General features: G+C 38.6%; 2 protein-coding genes across 2 annotated transcripts; both read right to left on the bottom strand.

Moving 5' to 3' along the window:
- Nucleotides 1–4264: 4264 nt before the first annotated feature.
- LOC133000363 (protein phosphatase 1 regulatory subunit 12B-like) lies at nucleotides 4265–11087 on the bottom strand. The gene is made up of 7 exons (XM_061070282.1): nucleotides 10759–11087; nucleotides 7319–7335; nucleotides 7086–7224; nucleotides 6330–6431; nucleotides 5870–5920; nucleotides 5730–5780; nucleotides 4265–4555 (listed from the first exon to the last, which is right to left on the bottom strand). The coding sequence occupies exons 1-7, from the start codon at nucleotides 10858–10860 to the stop codon at nucleotides 4469–4471; spliced, it is 549 nt and encodes a 182-aa protein (XP_060926265.1). The 5' UTR covers nucleotides 10861–11087; the 3' UTR covers nucleotides 4265–4468.
- Nucleotides 11088–13693: 2606 nt separating this feature from the next.
- On the bottom strand, nucleotides 13694–22339 carry LOC132999450 (immunoglobulin-like and fibronectin type III domain-containing protein 1). Its single transcript, XM_061069133.1, has 22 exons — nucleotides 22177–22339; nucleotides 21969–22108; nucleotides 21673–21772; nucleotides 21537–21563; nucleotides 21161–21206; nucleotides 20872–21067; nucleotides 20364–20477; nucleotides 20108–20270; nucleotides 19753–20025; nucleotides 19359–19667; nucleotides 18950–19098; nucleotides 18644–18785; nucleotides 18247–18540; nucleotides 17862–18161; nucleotides 17380–17556; nucleotides 16907–17035; nucleotides 16453–16761; nucleotides 15755–15840; nucleotides 15436–15628; nucleotides 14646–14942; nucleotides 13813–14132; nucleotides 13694–13726 (listed from the first exon to the last, which is right to left on the bottom strand). The coding sequence occupies exons 1-22, from the start codon at nucleotides 22337–22339 to the stop codon at nucleotides 13694–13696; spliced, it is 3960 nt and encodes a 1319-aa protein (XP_060925116.1).
- Between the last annotated feature and the right edge of the window lie 687 nt (nucleotides 22340–23026).

The raw sequence follows: 23026 nt of genomic DNA, 5'->3' as shown, positions 1-23026 counted from the left end.
TCGCTTTTTATTTTCACATCCATTCAGCGCTCTGTGACGGACGTCGTAGTTTACACACAAACACAAATAACCGGTGATGAAACAAAGGGAGCATTTCTAGATGTTTTTATAGCAAACTGAGTGTGAAACGTAAGATGTGACTGCACTTTTTAAGAGAACGGGAATTCAACTACACAGCGAATGTCAACGCGGCTCAAAGTGCTGCATCGAACACATTAGACAATAAACATGTCCAGGAGCATTCGTTTGAACCAAATAGAGCCGAACTATCGTGCACGTGTCTCACACACCTCACAGTAGTTATTTAAATCCCATTGATCCGACACAAGCTTTTTAATCCTGAAGCCAAAGTGCTACACTCACTTCATCATAGATTTACTATGTTAGTGTGATGTGCATATGCAGGGAAGCAAAAAGGCTTTAGAGCAACTGAACACCGGGTTTGAATAGAAAAAGAGAAAATACAAATGTCACCAATTCATAACAAATTTAAATGATCTTATTTGGAGCCATGTGTCTAAACTTATGTGGAAAATTTCCAATTGACAATTTCCAATTCCACATTTCACACACACATTTAAAAAGTTGAATTTAAGTATTATCACTTCTGGATAAAACAATAATGCTAATTTCGTTTAGAAACCAAAAGAACTACAAATACCTCCCTGCAGTTGTATGCCCCCACTAACCAGTGCAGTCATATTATGTCACTGCAACCTTTGAACTTTGAACCACTAAAAGCCAAGGACTTTATCTTTGAATCCAAGTGACAACTGATCAAAATGTGAAGAAATCCCCTAAAGGCGGACTTGAGACAACACGTTCAAAGAATCTAAAACTTATTTGTGAGACCACAGTGACAACTGTAGGTGACAAAACCTACAGAAAAAATGTATCGAAAATATTTCATGCCATTTCAAATTTTATATATTGAAGAGTGTTTTAAATTATAAACAAGCCATTTGACAATGAGATCAAAACATTGAGATCCTCCGTCCAATACATGATGTGTTCTATCATCATATGATGCACGTGAGAGAAGATGTGAGATTAGAAGCTCAGCAAACAACACAAAGTCTGTAAATGAAAATAAGAAGAAGGTGTTCAGCTGCATTTTGCCTCCGTATTACCACCAGAAATGAAAGTCAGTGTAAAGGAAAGAAAACAGCAGCACACTGACCGGTCCACCCACAGTACTTATGCTATATTACTATCAGCCCCATGCATCGCTGCAGATTTGTGAATAGGCTTCAGCATGAATTTACAAGATGATGTAAATAGCAGCATGTTTTAAAGAGGAACCATTATTATATTGTGTACGTGTGTTTGTGTTCTATGTCATTTTTGATAATAAAACAGAGTAAAAAAAACCTGTATGCACTGACTGCAAAGTGTATGTATTTTTGCTAAATGGGACTGAATGTACATGTCTGGATAATTCATGTTATGTGTGGTTCACGGGCTCCTTTAAAGCCTGGAGTTATAGCAGGGTTGCTTTATGTGTCATATGTGAAGATCTGTTTCATTTTGCCATAAAACTGCACGAGTGTCTAACTTCCTGTCATTGCTTGTATGTGTCCTCTGTGCTAAACCCAGTGTATCCGTGTGCTCGGGCTACAGGTCGTGTGATTACTGTTCATTCCTGCTTGCACTTGTTGTTCAGTCTGTCTCGGTCGCTGACCAGCAAACTGTACAGATTTCAAAAAGAACAAAAAAAAAGAGGAGAATATTTGCTGGCTCTTTGATTTTCTATCTCAGTGTACCGTAAGTGTTTCCTTCGTTTACTCCTGCCAGATGAGTGTCAAGTCCCAGTTAATCCAATGTAGATACACAGTCGCATCTTAACTGACTTGTGGCCCGTTCTTTTTCCTTTTATCATTCGTTATTAAATTGTACCTTTTCATCATGTCGCCACTCGAATAAACCTGCTCCCAGATGTCGGGTCACACATTAGTAGTGAGTGAAATGAGTAATTTCCATCTAAAATTAACCAAATCTTACTTTTCTTTTTTTATTTGTGTGAAATATTATTACTGGATATTAATGATGTCCCTATCTGACATAGCTCCAGTCTGATAATTAAGCAATCAACAATCTTTTTCATTACAAATGCCACTGTATGAGTGAACACACAGTCTAAACGTGCATGCTCTGTGAGATATGGATGCTGTATCAATCATGACATCTCTGATGTTGGGATCTGAAGATGAATAATCACAGTGACAGTCCATCTCTTAGAGAAGAAGGTATTATGTGTCTTCGGGGTTTGGAGGAGGAATAAACCACGCAGACACATTTACATTTTTAGTATCGATAAGATTAATTTAAGTTCATGACATTACTTTTCTATAGTGTGTGTACTGTCTTAAATCCTTTTCTCGGGATCATCCAATATACTCACTTTCATCCTGTCTATCTACCCATGATCTATAATCTCCATTTTGTGTATTTTGTGTATTTGCAATAAGAACTCACTTGACCTTGTGTTTGTTGGTTGGGTGTAATTGTTTGGGATTTAGTGAATGGACTGTATGAGTTTATCCATTTTCTGCAGTGCAGGCAACAAAATCCCAGTCTTCCCGGTCTCACGCGTTCTCTCCTGAGCGCCGAGCCGACCCATTCAGTGCAGAACCACATTCGCAATGCAATACTGCCGACCTGCTGCTTCCTCTCTAGTCCCTCTCCTTAGTAGCCATGATGCAGAACATCCAAAGAGACGACTGTCATCACTCACTTACTGAGCAACACAGACTGCTTGAACTCGACTCCCCCTTTTTGTCTTGTTGTAGACGTGTGTCAGTAGTTGTACCCTTTTTGTGAACTGCATGATTTATTTCCTTATAAAATCCATGTTTTCCAGCAAAGGAGGGAAACAAAAAAAGACGACAAAAAAAAATATTACTGTACTCATATATCACTCTGTAGAGCTGAAGGGAACCAAAACATGGGAAGTGGTCAGGGCTTATCTGTGTTGTAAAAAATGTAATCATAGGAAATAAAGGCATTTTAAGTAGCCTTGTCCTGTGTGGTGTGTAAATGGATATCAGAGGCTGCTTTTCCACTTATGGCCAGTTGGTGGCATCATACACAGCAAATGTGATCACGAAAGGAGGAAGACAAAGTAAAACACAGGGCGTCTACAGGAGCTCAGATGTTTAACTGAAGGGTGTTTAATTGTGAGTTCAGATGAAGAATATTTATCTAAATAGATGTTCCCTATCTCTAAAAATGTCAGAATGTTTGAGGGAGTTGAGGAAAATTATTCTCGTTATATATACAATATTTTGCAATCTATAAATAATACAAATTAAATAGAAACAGAAAAGTATGTATCTGGCAAACATCCAATTATCAAGTTCACACATACATTTAATGAACAAAAATCCACCTGCAAGTTTCTCATTTAAATTACATCGGTCTATTTTTGACTATTATTCTTAGATCCCTCTCAGCTGGTGTTTGCCCAGTTGTCATGGAAATATGGATCTGCAGATTCACTCTAGTTACATTTGAATTGATGTTGGTTTAACCTTAGAAGTTGAGCTTCGAACTCTTAAACTTTGAAATCAGCAGAACAATCACACATCCTCCCTCTACAGCGGTTATATGTTTAAAAGCTCCAATTGCCCTTAAAGGGATAATTCACACCAAACATTTAATTCACTCATTATCTACTCACCACAATGTCTTAGATAATGAGAGAATTTTCATTTTTGGGTGAACTATCCCATTTGAGGTAAGTTCTTTTCATCAATTATTATCTTTTTGTTTCAAAAAGTACAAAAAAACAACGACCATGACTTCATAACAGATTGATATTTAACACCTGAGTCTGATTCTGTCTTAGTGCTCACAGTATATCAAACACAAGGCTTTTTTTCCTTTTCTACCTTTCTATAATTTGTTCAACTGATTGTTTTCACGTTGCAGGTTGGGGAGAGAGAAAGTCTGAATCAGAAACGACGCTCCCACGTTTCGGAGAACCACAGCTCATCCATCACTTGCTGCACCTGATAGCACTGAGACGGGGTTCAGGGTCTGCATATGGTAGCGGAGGGGAATATTGCAGTTTCCATGGCAATACCTACGTGGCCATACCTGCAGTACTTTGTCTTTTTAAACAGGAATATTCTTGATAGGACTGTGGAGATTTACCACTTTTCCTGTGGGTCATTTATTCCTCAACACACACAGAGAAATAAAAAACAAAAGACGTGGTCATGCTACATTTATCTTTATGTAGAAATATTTAAAGAATATACAGTATAAAATGCAATTTAATGTATTTTCCTTCAGGCAGTCTAACTTATTTAAATACAGTACATTTGGATGTAGGTGAAGAATGGGCTAACATTTACAAAATGACTCATAAATATAGACAATCATTCTTCCGGGGGATACTCCTTATTGATACACATTTAAATATAGCTTCTGGTGTCGTGTTCTCCTCTTCCATCTTCTCCGTGTCTCACTTGGACAGTTTAGTGATGACACGGATTAAAGCTCCATTTTCATCTTTCAGCCTCTGGTTCTCCATCTTAAGTTCTGCTTTAACCTGAAGAGAGATAAAATGATTACAACAATAAATGAAGCAAAAATATCTCCTATACTGGTACAGCCAACTTGTGCCGGTGACATCATTTGGAGTCGGCAGAGTAGCGATCGGCTACTAATTAAAACCAAACTTACTGGAAAAATAAACTGTTCAATATACATCAGTGTGATAAGAACTACTGCAAATGACACAAACCATATTTCAAAATCATGTTTTTGACGTGAACTTTGACTTTTTTAATTTGGCCAATGTCCCATCAGATTACTTAGAGGAGGCAATGTTAATGACCTGTTCTACAGATAGCCAGCAGGTGGCGATCAGGATGTTTTGGCTTCACTTTGGGGGAGCTGTCATGTCATTTTGAGTGAATTCTTATTTTAGGTTTGATCAAGTTATGAAGGGTTGATGGTAAAACATGTTGCAACCTATCTAACATCTCAATATCAGGTTCATGATGTGTTAAATTCCTGCTGTAATACGATGCTTTCTCTTGCATTCACTATGAAGTAGATACATTCAAATTTCTGCTTTGAATTGATAAAAGATTTTGTTCAGTTCAACTTTAATGTTACAGGGAAAGATTATTAAAGGAATTACATTTGGTTAACAGTACACTTTTTAAGGGTTTTGAGGCCTCGTCCAAATCATCTACAGCAGCTTCATGTGAGCGTTTTATTATAATAAAAGAAATAAACAACACACACACACACGCACATGCTCGCCTTCCCTGACGCACAGACCCAATTGGACCACGGTCGCTCATTTGAATACACATCACAGTGCTGCTCTGTTGTGAACGTCAATTTCCAGACCATGTTTGTTTAAAGCTCTCATTCACAGATAACAAGCGGGTTTTTGTTTGCGTCCTCTTGGGCATGACACAGCAGACATTTGTGAACGTTAGACTGCAGATGAATAGTGATGGCTCGACTGCAGCCGTGTCAAAGTGCTCAAAAATTCCACAGCCAACGGGGCATAATGTTGACGAAAGAAACCGCTGTAGACAGAGCCGCTAACACCCAGCTGGCACCGAGTCCCACAGACACTGATTTGATTGTTTGTTGTTTCTCTCATTACAAACGAGCTTCGATTTCTCCCCGGGTGAAAGAATCTGAGAAAATTCTTAATTGCTACCATTTCTAGATGAAAGTAATTTTTGAAAACATTGCTTTACCTTCAACTGATCTTCCATATCTGTTATTCTCTTTTTAAGACTCCAGCTTTCCTATGAAGAACAACATTAAGACGATTCAGATGAATAAATGTAGACACAGAAAGACACAATTTGCTTTGGGTGTAATTCTGAGTTCATACCTTCTTTTCTGCCTCCAGCACAGTGGAGCCACAATCTCCTGCTCTTCCATTCTGCAGCAATGAAAAATGATTACAAGAAAAGATTATAGCACAACTTGTTAAAGCTGATGTGTCATTTTAAATCTCACATGTGTCTGGTATGAAATATCAAATAAAATATCCAATATACTTACAGTCACACACAGAGGAACTATTATGATTGCGGTGACTATTCCCAAATTCAGTCCTGACAGAAATAACACTGCAGCTTCATTGTGAATCTGATTTCTTACATTGAGATTCCTTTCTCATTAGAACATGTGGAAGATATTTCTTTAATCACTGATGATTTAATTTATGACTCACAGAAAATTACTTTCTCAGTCGTCTACCTTTAGCAAACTTTCCCTTTAGCTCTTCCCAGACCCATGAATCTGAAAGGGGCAGATTAACTGTTGACAGCAGCAGATATGTGCAGTACCTGAACTTTCTGCAGCTGGTCCTGAATCAGGACCAGTTCCTCTTTACTGGTTTCCAACTTGGATTTGAGCCTTTGATTTGTGGACAGGGCTTTTTCATACATCTACAAAAGACACACTTGTTAGGAGTTTGATTGATTAAAGAGAAGAGACAAGAAGAGAAGAGAAGACAAGACAAGACAAGACAAGACAAGACAAGACAAGACAAGAGAAGACTACATGAGATACAATGAAATAAGATAAGATAAGAAAATATTACAGAAGAGGAGACAAGATAAGATAAGATGAGAGAAGATCAGGTGAAATCCACTTTATCGATCCCACAATATCAATACATTTCACAGAACATGAATAAAAAAATAAAGTATAGAATAGAAAAAAAATAGGATAAAGTATTCTATAAGATAAAATAAAATAAGAAAAGAAAGTAAAGAATATATGTGCATGAAATACTATATAATATTTTACTACAGTACACAGATAAACAAGCATGGACATCAACACTGTTTGTGTGGAGGTTCTCACTGGTTTAATGGTTCTTTTCATTTTTCATCATGAAGGTAACAGTTTTGGTTGCTAATACACAATCCTAACAACAATTTAATGGATTGCCATGATGTTTGCTACACAGCTAGATTAATAACAACAGTGCCCTCGTGAATCATACTGGCTCTAGTCGTCTTTTTGAATCTAGCACCAGTGTGAGGATCATGTTTGTGTTTCTGAGTGTCCATCAACATTCCAGCTGCAGCACCTGCCTTTTTATAGTCATTGTTTTCTGTCTCTTCTACGGCCTTTTTCCTCGCGGACAGTCGGTTCTCTCTGCGCTGAAAGTAGGACTCGGCCGGGTTCTTTGTCGAGTCGTTGGAAACATCCGAGGATCCAGATGAGCTCAATCTGAAAGCACAAGACAGGTTTAAAGCATTCAACACAAACGACCACATTCTCTTTACATGTTATGATTGTGTGAATTAGATTAGAGGAAACTTACCTTGACAGTCTTTCATGCTGAAATAGAGAAGACACACATTAGAACTAGGTTTTTCTGACCAAAAATGCAAATAAACAATGATAAAGTAGGTTTTGTAATGATATTCCTGATTTGTTTTAACCAAGGTATTATTAGACAACACTATCATGGCCCCAGACTGGATTCCATCAGATGCCCATAAGTGCATAAGTGTTTGTGTCTCACACAGTTTGACGTCATCATTTGTTTGACAGGCTGTTTGGTTGTGACTTGAGATTTCTTAAACGATGTGGAATCAAATCCACAACTAGTTTTCTTTTTGTGTCCTGCTGAACAAACACATACCACAAGCGTACACTTGCCCACAGGATATATTTTAATAAGTGAACAATGTCAGTATTAAACAAAAAACTGTGCAGTAGTGATACGAGGAATCAATGATTCCAAGTTTTCCTAGAAAAGGTTTATGGAGCACACAGAGTCCAGTTATAGGGGAGAGGAAATGATTCCTTAAATAAACCGACAAGCACAGATAACCAAACACATCCAAAAAAGGTAAAAGCTCTGGCAGTGGCATTCGCAATTTGCTCATTATTGCCTTTTAAAGTTAAAGGTATGTGTGCTGACAGATTTTCAAACATCATTTCAGGTCTGTGAACTCAGCCGGCTGATACTCTGCTCCAAAGACTTTTGAAGTACATTTAAATTAAATTAGAACGAGTGCTGTCCTCAGAAGAACAACACTGTCAGTTGTTTTGGCAGCTGCCCCCAAATGACATGTTCTTTTTAAAATACGATCATGTCTGTAATTTCCAAACATTAACCTACTTATTATAATCACCATGACAACTTAAAGTCTTATACCTCACCTTACCTGTTTGTCTAAGCAGGACAAAAAGTAACTGACAGTTACTATGATGTGTTTTTGTGTTTGTTTTTTAACTGAGAATCTTTTCTTGCTTCTGTTTTGGAGCTAATCAGATGTTTCTTAGTTCAATGTCCCAGTGAGAAAAAGGGTTGCAAACACAGATTAAAAACACAGTGAAATCTACAAGACAAGCTTTTCGGTTCTCAGCCTTTCTAACAGTCTATCAGTCGGTCGCTCCTCCACTTTTTCCCAGGTTAAAATTACTTAAATGAACTTAACACCAAGTTAAAGCTTGCGAGGCATAAACACATTCTTCAAGGCCATCATCACCCTGTCGTCTGTTTTCAGTAGATGCTCATTACTGCACAAATGTTGACTTCACACAGCCTGGCCTCGTCGTTTGTTTGACAGGCCGTCCAGGCGTGATGGGAATAATTCTCTGCTACAATGCAAGTGTTTAGGTTTTCAGCCAGGCAGGCAAAGTGGTGCTGGAAAGGATTTGTCCTTCTGTCAGTTCATGTGTCCACCACTTTGGGCCAGAAATGAATATATACAAATATTTGAACACAACATCTGCTGCCATCGTCATCTATCTATCTATCTATCTATCTATCTATCTATCTATCTATCTATCTATCTATCTATCTATCTATCTATCTATCTATCTATCTATCTATCTATCTATCTATCTATCTATCTATCTATCTATCTATCTATCTATCTATCTATCTATCTATCTATCTATCTATCTATCTATCTATCTATCTATCCATCCATCCATCCATCCATCCATCCATCCATCCATCCATCCATCCATCCATCCATCCATCCATCCATCCATCCATCCATCCATCCATCCATCCATTCATCTATCTATCTATCAATCTTTTCTTCCTTCCTTCCTGCCCTTACATCCTAAGTCAGTATAGAGAACATGCTAATTATTATCTGCTTTAACATCTGTGTGCTAGTATTGTCATGGTGATGTTAGCATTAAGCACTGAGCCTAAGCACATCCTCACAGCACCACTAGCATAGCTGTGTGCCCAGTATTCTTTTCAACGCTTTATATAAAAGACACAAAACTGACAATGAGACCAGATTTAAACACAATGCAAATTAGTGTGTGGGAATTTATTGTCTTGCTCAGCTTATTATAGTTTTCCTTGAATATAATGTATTTTCATTTTACTAATCAAACTAATATGACTCACTCTTCGCGTTTTATTGCAACCACCACTACAAACAATCAGCATCTAAACCTATAAGAAGTATTTATCTTTTCTGTAACATTAGTATCACCAGATTATTGCAAAGCAGACTGGTGACCACTACTTGAATATTTACACACTGGACAAACCTCAGAGACAAGTGGATTCCTGCAAAGAAGAAGCAGGGATTAAAGTTTCAGGCACACAGTGTAAACACGGTGATGTGCCTCTGCTGAGACATTTACAGATCTCTGGATCTTCCCCAGACTCTGATGTCAGCTCCTTTGAGTCCCTCTCACTTTGGACACTTGGTTGTGCTGGGTAAACGGTCACTAATGATATACAGCAAGCAGACTTTGAAGAAGCTCTGGTTTAGATTAAGGGACATCACATATAAACAGATGCTAATGGAAAAGCAAGGGGGTTTCTTTAAGCGTTGTCCAATGTATGTGCATGTGTCTCCGTCGCTAAGCTGTGCTCCAGCCTGTCTATATCCCATAGGGAGCTTCTGGTCCTCTGACCAGCCATTCCCGAGTGGAAAATGTGAGCTTCCCGTAGGACTAGCAGAGATAAACATCCATAAATACTGCGTCTGAGTTCCCAGCCAGTCCTGAGCACTCTATCCCTCCTTCCCTCTGTTCTATGTCATCCTGTCTTTCGCCCCTGCTTTCTTTCTCTCACTCTTTCTACTCCCTCTCTTCCTGTTCGCCCCCTCTCTCACACGCTGACGTCGATGCTTCCCCATTTATCTTTCCCCAGTGGATTCTATGGTTTACATAAAAAGATATGGCTAACTGCAACTTTGCCTAGATTACATTTTCAAAGTTTTGAACAACATCATGCAGTTTCATTTTAGTATGTGAGTATAAACAGGCCTTTAGTAGCACATAGAAACTTCTGGGATTTGTCTCTGTGAATAAGTTTGTAAAGTTTAAAGTTGTTGAAAACTCCTGTTTCATCTGATCAGCTTGAACAGTGAATGATTTGATAAATAATCCACTGATTAATTTGATCAACAAAAACATCTGCAATTATTTCCATGTGATTGTCAAGTACCAAAGATGCTCCTGCTGTTATACCTCTCGAACTGATAATATCATAAATACTGTAAAGTGGATTATAAGAAAACATTAGTCGTTTAGTCTCTAGAGGTCAAGACTTCACATTGATCCTATAGGTCAAATAATCCGCCTACATGAAGACAAATGAAAGTAGTATCTAGTAAGACATGTCCTGAGTCGCTCTGGCACAAAACTACCAGTGTGGCTTGTTACGTAGCCATTTGTTTGATAGTACTGAAACTTTAATGCTGCTGTTTGCATTATGTCAGCTTTGGCATTTCCGCTCAATAAACAACAAGATGAAAGACGATCAGGCCTTACCCTCAGGCTCCTGGTGGTGGCAGCGGAGGAAGTCGGGGAAGAGTCAGAGAGCGACTTTCGAATGTGCGGCCGATCTTTGTTGTGAGAAAGTAGAGATGACATCGCTCCCGAGCTGCTGAAGCCACATGCAGCTCTAATGTAACGTGGTCCAAACTACAAGAACTTAAAAAAAGTTCTTAAACTAAAAGAAGAAGAAGAAAAAAACTCAAAATAAGAAATTGATGAATTCATTTATCATCAACGGATATGGAAGTCAGATGTTTCCTGATAGTCAAAGTGAGCAGCTCGAGTGTGATCTTCATGTGATGGTGAGACATTGCATATCTGATGAGAGTGAAAGAGCAGCACAAGTGTGAGAGCTCTGGAGGAAGTGGTGGGACTGAGCAGGAGGCGGGCTGTGGTGCATGTGTGTGTGTGTGTGTGTGTGTGTGTGTGCGCGTGAACACAAGGATTTGACAGCAGCATTGTTCACATGGGCACTCAAGGGATTTGGTAATTTGACCAAAAATAGAAAAAGAAAAGCATTGTAAGACACTTTAAACAAGATGTTAGGCTTCTATTCAAGTGAATATGAAGATCTTGATTATATTAGTGTATGAACATGTTTCTAGTTAATGCAACGGGAAGTAGATTATTTATTTCAATGCTAAGGAAGTGTTGGAACTTGTCATTAGGCAACAAAATGTTTCTACAAAAAGGAACTAAGACTGTTTAAAAAGTTCAAGCAAGTGGCTGAAACTGCACCCGAAAGTAGAAGGAAGATTAAGAATACTGGCAAATGTGGGTTCATGTTGTGGAAAGTGTACAAAACAATATGTCAATCCTAAACTTTCTTCTATTATTCTATTCAATTCTAAACTAAAGTTAGCTGCATCCTGGTAACTTGATATTAATTAAAACTTACCATCATGAAAAAATCATAAAACAGATCCCTCACCACCACTGTCACATTTGTTGCTTGTGTTTCATTATTGTGGCAGTAAACATGCACCACCTGCTGGCAGAAACTAGCACTTTTACCTTTTCACAAAAAAAGTTAATGACAAGGGAACAGTATGTACTCAAACTATAAGCTATAAATAACTATGCAGGTGATATACACGTACTTTTTACTTCACGCTTTAAGGATTTAATAGGACATTTGATATTTTAGCCTATTATTTATTGTCACTTAACATGATAAAATAAATCTTAAATCATGTAAACCTATAATTAATTTTTTACATGATCTAAATGCCATGGGCGATTCAGGACCATACAGTAAGTTTGTTGAAATGGCTTTACAAAAAATAAAAAGTGATTTGTAGCATTAAAAATGGTTCCAAAGATTCTGTTTTGGTTTTGGAAATCAAAGTCAAATGAACAAATCCTGGTGAATCTGAATCAATTTACAGGCACATTGGACTTTCCAAAATAAATCACTAGCCAAAATAAATGTACTTACAAAAGGACGTGAAAAAGGAGGTGAATTCGCCTTGTATGTTCTAATCTAATCTACGTTATAATTAATAACATTGATATAAGTGAAATATCTTATAATAATTAGTAGAAATAATTAGTAATAAAGACAATTAGTAACAATATTAGATATTATAATCACCTTTTTGGCTGATTGATAGTGTAACATGACAATAAGATTGTGGTTTGGGACATAATAAAAACAACAGGCTTCATCACTAATGTTAAATTACCTAGAGTAATATTTCGCTACAAATATGAATAGGCTACAAACTGCCAGTGACTTAAAGGATTTTAATCACTTCACTTTCTCATTTTTTTTTGCATTTTGAACCTTATTTTGAAAACAAATTACAACGGCCGTGGTCTTATTTTGAAAGGCAATGACGTAACTTCCGTGATATTACCCCCTTCTTTCTAAGAAAGACCCGCCCACTCTTAATTGTCTGCGCAGAAGTCTCCTTTATGGAAGCTGGTGTTTCATTTAAATTCGTGTTTTTATAAGAAAGGAATAAACAAAGTCCGTTATTTCCAGTTTCTTATAGTTAAGAATACAAGTCTGGTGTAAAACAGGTGATTGTAAAATGAGCTCATTTACCTGCTGAGTCACCTGCTGAGGTTTAATGGAGACTGTGGAACGGCACCGTCACTGAGGTGGAGAATCACCGGAGTTTCCATCCTTCTCCTGGACTGTGGTCCTGGAAACTCCCAACAACACACGGAGGTGTCATGGCAGCAGCAGAGGAGGAAGTGGACGCACCTGGAGATCTGAGTCTTCTTCACTGGATTAACTCAGGTGTCTACTTTTCTGAAACCTCTGACCTCCAGTCTTTTAGTGCAACTATATGTGCTGGGTTTTAAGGGGCTATCAGAGCAATTCAGGTTACGAGTGATACTAAGGTGCACAAACACATGTGGCAGCAGTTAACGATTATTAGCACTGTGTGTGTAAAATAGTTAAAAACACCAAAGGATTAGATCAGATCAGACCCCCCCTTGAAAGTTGACTTAAGTTTGTCATTGTCATGTTTTTATTCCAAGCAGGAACTGGCTCATAATTCATTCACACCACAGTTCTCGTCTTACTTAGTTTTTCAAACCAATTTATTGTTAAGTTACACCAATGGCACACATGTATCACAGTGTAATGTAAAAGCATGCATACAATACAAAGAGAGCAGGGGCCCTCTCATGAGAGCATTACTCAATAGTGCCACAAGAGGTCATTGACTCCAAATTATACCTTCAAGGATAAATAATTGTAACTTTAAATTTGTCTATGCTATAGAGTTGAGATGTTTTAGGTCGTTTTATATACTTTATATGCTTTTATGAAGATTAAGGTAAGCAGATAAGGACAAAAATAAACTGTATAACATGCGTGTTCTTGTTTTTGTTCTAAGCTATTTAAAATATAAGACAAGACTATAACAGATGTAATCTAATTAATTCAAAACACTGTCGGGGTCCTTCCGGTTCAGTCGTTATTCAGCAGGTTCAGGTCTTCACTCTGTAAAGAAACATATTTTTAGCTCGTTTCATCTACACCCTGTTAAAATTAATTGTAATATTAGTGATGTAAACATTACCTCTGACACTCAGGATCATTGAGCACTCGGCTGACCCCAGTTTGTTCTCAATAACCACTTTGTATTCCCCGTTGTCTTTGACTCCGACCCTCAGTATGAGCAGGGAGCAGACACCGCACACGTTGGTGATGTGGTAGTTGGTGTTTGTGTTCAGGCTGATGTTGTCGCGGTACCACGTCACACGAGGAGCCGGATCGCCCTTAACGGCACAACTCATGTGACACTCGTAGCCTTGAGGAGCCGTACGCATCTTCAGGGGCAAGATAAATGCAGGAGCTGCCTGGAAGTCCAAGCTTTTTTTCTTTGGTGTGTTCACAATGAACTTTTCTGAAAAACAGAGAAATACATAAAAGCTTCACAGAATTGTGTTAGTTGAATAACGATTATGGACATGTGTCCCTGAGACATTTCCCCGAACTAGATGGATAACTGTTTAGTTCTGGTGACATCCACTCGAGCCTCAGTTCTTCTAACTTCTATAATTCAATGAAATATCTGCTTAAATGTTTCTTACCTCCACCAAGGAGGTTATTCAACCCTGTGTGTTTTATTTTTAATTTTTATTTGTCTGCAGGATTAAGCAAAAATTGAAACTTGGTGGAAAAGGGGACACGGGCCAACAAAGAACCCATTCAGCCTTGGAAGAGATACATGCTCTATTGAGTTTCTCTTGTCTTTCTGGAAAAAAGGTTCTTATCAGCCATGTTCTATTGAAATTAAAATAATAGTTTGGCCTGTGTTGCTTTGATTTTCGGTTTTCGTACGTTTATATAACTGATTACAGAACTACTTTTCTAAGTAGAATAGAAAACATGTCTTTGATTGAAGTGGTTGACAAACCTTTTTCCTTTCTGGACTCAAACACAGGGGGTTCAGAAGGTGTTGAAAGGCCCATGTCGTTTTTAGCAAACACCCTGAAGTGGTACTCCCATCCGGGCAAAATGTTGACAACTGTGAACTTGTTGTTGAAGAGGTTGTCAGCCACGGTCCTCCACGTGAGCTTGAAGGAGTCCCGTTGGGAAACCATGTAGTGTAGCCTGTCGTCCCTCTTCTCATCTGGAGAGGGACACCAGGACAGAGTCACTGTCCCTGGGATGTTTTGATCCAGTTCCACTGGTCCCGGAGGCCTGGGATCATCTACAATCAGATGTAGAGACACAGTCATACAGAGTCCTGACATTACAGTCTCAGTTCGTTTCAATATGAATTCCACCAAACTACCAATAAGGTTATGGTGGTTACTTTTTATTATAATGGGGCAGTGGGATGTAACAAAAACATTGTTGGGTGAGATAAGTATTTTGCTATCTTTACTTTGTGTTGACCTTTGCTTAGTTGGTGTGTGGAGTGCTAAAAAAGAGATGGGAACTTCAAGCAGGGGATTTGAAACAGCCGGTTCAGATAAGAGTGTTGGGCATATTCAGAAATGTTAAAATATACACTATACTTTAGTATTTTCATATATTTGGTCTTCTTTGACAGATTAATCTAGCTCATCTGATTCTACAAACCATATTTGAACGCCAAACAATAAAGGCAAAATTCTAGAGGGGATAATCTGGTGGCATCATAGTCAAGTCACATTATTACTCTTGATTGGAGTCAGAATTGTAAAAATGGCTCCATGTACCTGTAACTCTGATTTCAACATTGAAGCTCTCCTGGCCGACCAGGTTCTTGACGGTGATGGTGTAGACGCCGCTGTCGGAGCGCTCGGATGTGGGGATCAACAGCTGAGAGCCTTTATCAGAGCTGGTAATTGTCACATGTTTAGCCACTGGAATACCATCTTTTAACCAAATGATCTCTGGCAGTGGGGAGGCCTGTAGACATTGAGATAATATCACATTAATAGATTGGTAAAGATTAACATGATTTTAATTTAACATTTTAACAATAAATTATTTTCTCCACTGAACCTGTTTGGAGGGAAAGCTGAAGCAAAGTACCTCGAAGTTGATGTTCAGACGGACTGTGTTTCCAGATCTAACCACCACAAAGGTCTTCATGTTCCTGTCTTTAAATTTGGGACGTACTGCAACGATAACATTTACATTTTAATATTTAGATCCTTCTTGTGTTTATACAATTCAGCAGAAAGTATAAATGTAGTTTTTCATTGTGCTTGAAATAATTTCTTAGGGGAGGGAAGAAGAGGAAGTTATTACACATGACATTTACCACCTTTATAAATTTAGACCAGTTTCCGATCATGTGTTTGTTGTGATGTATTTTGCTAATGCGTATAACAGCTGTCAGAAATGTCACATTACTCTCTGTTACTGGAACTTATGTGTTTTCCACAGTGATGCTAGTTTCCTTCCATTGTCGTGGTGTTTTGATGCTTTACAATGTGTTTAAATGACCACGCTTGTTGAAAACGTCCAAAGTCCTGTTCTTTCCTGTCTTTTCACAATCCCACTGTTTAACTCAATCATCCACAGATTTTGAAAAAGTAAATATTGTATCTTGCTAAGAAGAATGAAGAATAGCTTTTACACAAACAGTTGTCTTGGTGCAGAGCTCTACTGTATCTTTGACAATTTTAGTGTGTAGATGTATTTTGGAAGAAGAAACACATTTTCCAACTAAAAACTAAACTCTAAGAAAGTGTCACAGTCTTGATTTGAACTTCACATCCTCTTACCGGGAGGGGGCATGGCAATGACATAATTGTCAAAGCCCTGAGGTTCTCCATCACCACCGTAATTGTTGGCAATTACTCTCACCCAGTATGTGGCCATCGCCTTCAAGCCAAGCACAGTGTAGGAAGTTCGAGTAATTGGGACGGCGTTGCAGCGGCTCCATTCGAGGCATTCTATCAGTCTAATCTCCACATAGTATCCCTGGGCTTCATCCTCAACCCCTTTCACTTCTCTAGGTTTAGTCCAAGCCAGTGAAAACGTGGTGTAGTTTGAGGATGTTAATTTCAGGTCTGTGACTCTGCCTGGAGGTTCTGGAACGTTAGTAAAATCAGGTTTTATAGCACAAAAAGCTACAGACACTGTTGTATTGAGCAGCACACATAGGTTCTCTTTAGATTATTAGATTTTGTAGACAACCACAGTAAAATAGATAAGAACTCAATATGACTGACTTACTCATTGGATCTCTTGCAATTACTGTGTCACAGGGAACACTAGGATCTCCTGCACCAGACAGGTTGATAGCAGACACTCTGAATTCATACGCTGCCCCTTCGAAGACGTCTTTCACGGCAAACTTTGCATCTGGAGAAAAGGGAAGATGTGGTTATCCTGTCTCTAGAAATATCAATTTATTTGCATTGATACTCACACAGTGAAACCAGTGGAAATCTTTTTATATATAAGTTGAAAAACCATTCAAGAAATATTTTGAGCAGTATCCTCATGGATGCAGTATTGACTTTTAGTCTTAGTTTGAGTAGGTTGATCCCCCATCAGATAATCTCACAATTTCACTAACAGGGTAAGGGTTATATTGAGATTCTACATCTGACAGTTCATTCTGTAAAATAGAAGTTGCATTCGTGCATGTACATCCTCCTGCACACATACAGATTCAGGGCAGCCCCTCCCACTGATAAGCTCACCTGTTATTGGCCCTCCTTGGTTTACCAGGCTCCAGTAATTGGTGCCTTTCTTGTTCCTTTCCAAATTGTATCCAACGATTTTGGTTCCTCCAGTGTCACACGGAGGACTCCATGCCAGGTTGATGCAGTCTTTAAAGGCACTGATTACTTTAGGTGCTGATGGGGCTCCTGGATATCCTTTGGGGGGGAAGTTGAAATTCTGCCAACTTTAGTGAGGTTATCCATTGTTCTATACATCTGATACAATTCCTGTATAGAAATCAATATTTAATGGCTAAAGGCAGATGTCAAGATAAGAGTCAATCATGAATTTTAAACTTATTTATTATATTTAGTTTTACCTTTTCTCAAAAGACAAAAAAACAAATGTATTGTTTGCTCGTTTCCTACTCTCTTCTTAAGAAGATGCTATGTTTTCATTTGATAGTAGCTAAAGTTGCCTTTTTGGAATTGCTAGAATTAGGTTCTGATCTTATTCTTACGCAGAACTCCAGCAGCTATGTCCTCTGTTTGCAGGTAATCACTGATGCCTTCTGCAGTCTTGGCTCGAATCCGGTAACAGTATCTTCTTCCGGGGTCCACGCCTGAATCCCTGTAACTTGCATCGCTGCCACAGATCTCGCCGAGATTCGTCCATTTACTCCGGCCCACTTGTTGGCGTTCTATGATGTAGCTGGTGACTGGGCAACCACCACTGTCTTTAGGTGGTTTCCATTTGAACTCCACAGATGTCACAGCACTTTCCAAAATGTCCGAAGGTCCCTGTGGGGGTGTGGGTTTGTCTATTGACAAAATGATAAGGAATCATATTGTGCTACAAGAAAATACCAAAACTATATATTTACAAAGTCTCTTTAATCAACTCACCTAGTACAATAAGTCTGGACGTTGCTTCTGTTGTGCCAAATTCGTTTTTGATTTTGATTTTGACCTCTCCACTGTCTTTCCTTTGGCACTTCGTGAGGCGTAGTTGGCTTTGAGTAGCTGATGTCTCAGTCTTCACATTGAGGCCAGGCGACAGCTCGTCATCATTCTTGTACCACTGTATATTCATCGGGTCTCCGCCTGAGAACATCAGCTTCCATTCAGCGCTTTCACCTGCTTTTATAATAACTGGCTTTGTGAAATTAAGCAGAGCCTCGCTGTCTATTTGTGGCGGATCTGGTCGGAGAGTAAAAAATAAATTGTCAAAAACCCTGAACCCCTTTAATCTATTGCAAATCATTAAATTATATGAAATCAAGTGACTCATTCTGATTCTGACCTTGAATATTAAGTGACGCTTCTGATTTGCGTCCCTCAGCCTCAAAGCGGTAGACTGCTGTATCGTCCTTTTTACAGAAATCAATTATCAACCTGTGACAGGCCCCATCTTTGATGATTTGAACACCGTCGCCATTGGTTAACTTGTCAAAAAAAAAGATGTAATATTCACAAGACAAATTAATTCATGCAATAGATTATATGTATTTTTACTGAAGTGAATTGTGTGTATATACTGTTTGTAATTCACATGTATGCATTGATGTGGTTCTATACAATCATAATCCCTCTGGAGCGGTTGACTCACCAGCTTTCCATTTTTGTACCAGCGTCCCTCTGAGGCGTCAGTGCTTAGTTTGCAACTCAGCTCTGCCCGTTCACCAATATTAGCAACAGTATCTGACAGCCCACTCACAAACTGGACACCTCGATCTGCAACAGTACGGGCGAAGTCAAATTAAAGTGTTCTGTTGTTGAACTTCAGGTCATAGTGAACATTTAATTGGAGAGGAATTCGAAAATCATAAATAAAGATTGGATCAGAGAGTCTTTCTATTATATCTGTGTAGGAATAAAGCCAGTGCTGCAGAAATCGTTCCAGAATGGTTTGGTTCGAGGATAACAGGCCCTTAGAGCAAAGCTGACAATATATGTAGTAGTAAGACGCCTTAAGAGCCCTGGAATTAAAACTACCACAAAGCATTGGAGGCTCTTACCTGAAACAGTGTCGGGAACCAAAGGACCAGTTTGTGAGCGCTTTGTTTTCTTATCATCCCCATCTCCCATATTGTTTTCATCGTCTCCATCTCCAAGGAGGTTCTCGTCTCCTTTACCTCCATCAGTCTTAACTCCAGATGCATCTTTCGATCCATCACTAGACCCGTCACCAGAACCAGCTCCTGAATCAGCCGAATCGTTTTCATCCTGTGCTTGTTTGTCTGTTCCTTGTTCCAATGCTTGTTTAGTCAAATCACCCTGATCCCCAGATTTGATGCCCTTACGACCTTTACCGCCATCTGGATCAGCTGAAACACAGACAGAAGGGAATCTTTATTTCGTTAAAGCTGTTTTGAAGCCTTTAAGAATAATTTTCTAAGTGGTTATACTCACCTTCCACTGTGAGAGCGGCACTGCTGGAAGTTATCCCAGCGATGGCATAAAACGCTCCAGTATCTGCCATTGCACAGTCTTTGACTCTTAATGTGTGAGTGAGTTTGTCCTCTGAGACGATGATTTCATATTTGTCCCCATGTTCGAGTGACACGTCCTGTTTTGACCAAATGATTCTGTTGAGCGGTGTGGACAAGATGCACTGAAAGATGGCGTCCTCGCTTTCAACGGCCTTTGCATCCTTGAGCTTGGCTACGAACTTCACATCAGGCACTAAAAGAGGAGTAGAAAGTTTGTATCACCGCCTGCTAATACAGAGATCCTGTTTTATTTACAGTAGAACATTAAGCTTTACCTTGAAAGTCAGTTGTCAGGACATTTGCTTCCTCAACATCAACCTGGTATAATCCAGCATCTTCTGGTTGAGGGTCCTTAATGCTGAAAACATAGTTTGTCCCAATTTTCTTAAGGCGAGGGTTTGAATTTTCATCATCACCATATGCCACCGATTTCCCATCCTTTTGAGAGACAGGAAGTCACATTTGTTTAGTTTTAGAGCTGTTATTAATCTTGAAAAAAATACTTTGGAATCTGGTGGAATTTTAACCCACCTTGTATACATGAATTGCACTGTTGGGGTCCACAAGTTTCATGTTGAAGCCGAATTCCGCTCTCCCACCAGGTTTCACTTCTATCTGTTTCACATCCTCCAGCTTCTCTACAACCTGCGAAAAATTTAAAGCATGCATCCTCAGATCTGGCTCCATAAAATTAAAATGCAGGCAGCCTTGAACAGAGCCTTGGATATTTACTTGAAAAGATGCACTCGGAAGGAGCCTCAGGGCAAAGATTACCATGAAAATCAAAAACTTAAAACTTTCAAAGATTAACTTGTCACTTCGTGAAAATAAAGTTTTATTCTGAGTGCAGTAAAATACTTTTTTACAGACTGGTCTTAAAAGACTCCAGATTCTCTATTCCAGCTCTTTTAAAATCAAGGCAAAAGTTATAAACCCTCACTTCAAAAATTGTGCAAATTTTTACACATTGCTCGAAACCTCACTAAGAAGTATATGAATTCATATGCAGTTGTTATCGTTGTTCTTCTTCATGCAGTACCTTTGCCTGTTCGTCTTCTCTCTCTTTTTTCATCTGGTTGAGTCTCTTCAGCATACAGCGAAAGTCAGTCACTCCAAAGTCCAAACAGATTTTCTCGTAGTCTTTTCTTTTTGCACTGAGAAGCAGCTCCCAGAGCTTCGGATCAATTTCTCCCTCTTTCTTTGGTGGCAGTTGTTTTTTTCTGGTGACAACAACACTGGTGGAAAAAAGAAGAGTCTTTGAAGAGTCAAATGTATTAGTGTGTTTAGAGCATTAAACATTTAACAGCCAAATTTTGACTGGAACTCACGTTTTCTTAAGCATTGATCTGAAATCCAGTGGTGCTTGTCCATTACCTGAAAAATATGAAATGAAACCATCATATTTTTTTAATCAATTCTGTTCAGTGGAGTTTCTTTGAATATAGGAGAGGCAAACCACCAATTACTTTTTTTAAGACTTTTTTAATAATTCTTTGAAACCATAAAGGTCTTTTCAACTAAAGCAGAATCTTTAATTATTACCCACTGAACTGCTCATTTTTATTGTTACGCTCAAAACTAATTAAGTTCTTGCCTGCAGGAATCAAAATAAGTAATAAGTGTAAGAATATAATGATCATGGACTGGAAACCAAGCAGAGTTACAAACCCAACATTCTGAATAGTTCTGTTATAAACGTCTTACCTTCCTGACCCTTCTTCTTTAAGCCAACTAGAAAAAAACAAAGTAAAAGGGAATAGTCAGTGCCACAGTATATAATATTGTAGTTTAATTTAAATTACCATTCCTATTGATGGTAACTAGTAAATCTGTCTTGTACCTTCAGTAACTTTGAGTGTTGTGGCGCAGACAGCGTTTCCATACTCATTGGTGACGAAGCACCTGTAGGTGTCAGCTTGGTCTAGTTTGACATTGGGTATCTGACAAAACAGAAACAAATCGTTTGAAGAAACATCTGTCCCACTGTCGGGAAGAATTACATCTTCTGTCTGATTTTTCAATAATAGCAGTTAAATAAAGTCCTGAACTCAAACAGCAATATACATCTTATTTTGAAAGTGTGGAAGTATTTGTTTATATATAGTAAGTTCTGCATTTTTATTATTCTGTTCTTACCTCTAGATAGTGCTCTCGAGCTCTTTCATCATATCGGGTCTTGTACTTTTCTAGGTCATCAACTTCCCCGTTGTTTCGCCTCCAGGTGACCGTTGGTGCAGGCTCTCCGCTCACCATAGCTTTTAGAATTGCTTTCTTACCTAAAAAGAATAAAATACAGTGAGCCACATATTCCTAATCCAGCTGTTATTAGAATCTTTTTTGTTACCCTCTTGTACAGTTGTGGCCAGTGGCTTCCGTGTGAAGTCCGGCGTTGTCTTCCCCAGAGGCACTTGCTCGACACATTGAGTGATAACAACCCCAGGAATTCTGGACTGTTTCTTGATGGCCACTGTTAAGACCAGATATTGATGAAAATATAGATGCTTCATGTGTTAAACAGGTTATATACATCACTCACACTATAAACCTTCCCTGAGCCAAACCATTGGATTGAATATAGTTCAAAATGTCTTAAAAATCATCCAACCAATCAAGACTCCATTTTCCAAATAATTAAAATACATTTTTTTAATATTTGAAATAAATTATTTACAAGATTTACAAGAGGAAATTACTTAATATGATTTCTTGGTAACTTCAGATGGGAACAAGTAACATCTTCACTATTCAGCTGCAGTTACAGCTGTGTCTCACCAGAGGGCAATATTTCCATTCTCTTCATCTCAATCATCAGCCAAGACATGAGATCTTTACATTTTGTGAACTGCTCTGATTAAATTGTTTTTAGGATTAAATCATGTATTTATCTCCATTGACATGTGTTTTATATAATGACGCCAAAGTGACAAAAGTGAGAGAGAGCGAGGGAGAGAGCTGAAGTGTCACCAACCGGCTGTTGTGTAATTGTGCAGCTGCGACTAAACACAACAATACATCTCTGACTCACCTTCGGCCCGCGCTGCAAAATGTATATGCAATATGCAAAATTAAAGTCACGTGAGTGTTGCACACTCCAGTTCTGTAGGTGGCGGTAATGAGCCTAAAAGTTGTTTGCCAACTGCCGTAAAGAAGCTGAAAAATAAGAAGATATCGCAAGTTTCTGCGAGAAGTTTTTT

Source organism: Limanda limanda, chromosome 4 (genome assembly GCF_963576545.1).
Source record: "Limanda limanda chromosome 4, fLimLim1.1, whole genome shotgun sequence".
NCBI lineage: Eukaryota > Metazoa > Chordata > Actinopteri > Pleuronectiformes > Pleuronectidae > Limanda > Limanda limanda.
The sequence above is the reverse complement of the archived record's forward strand: the minus strand, read 5'-3'. Positions and strand labels throughout refer to the sequence as shown.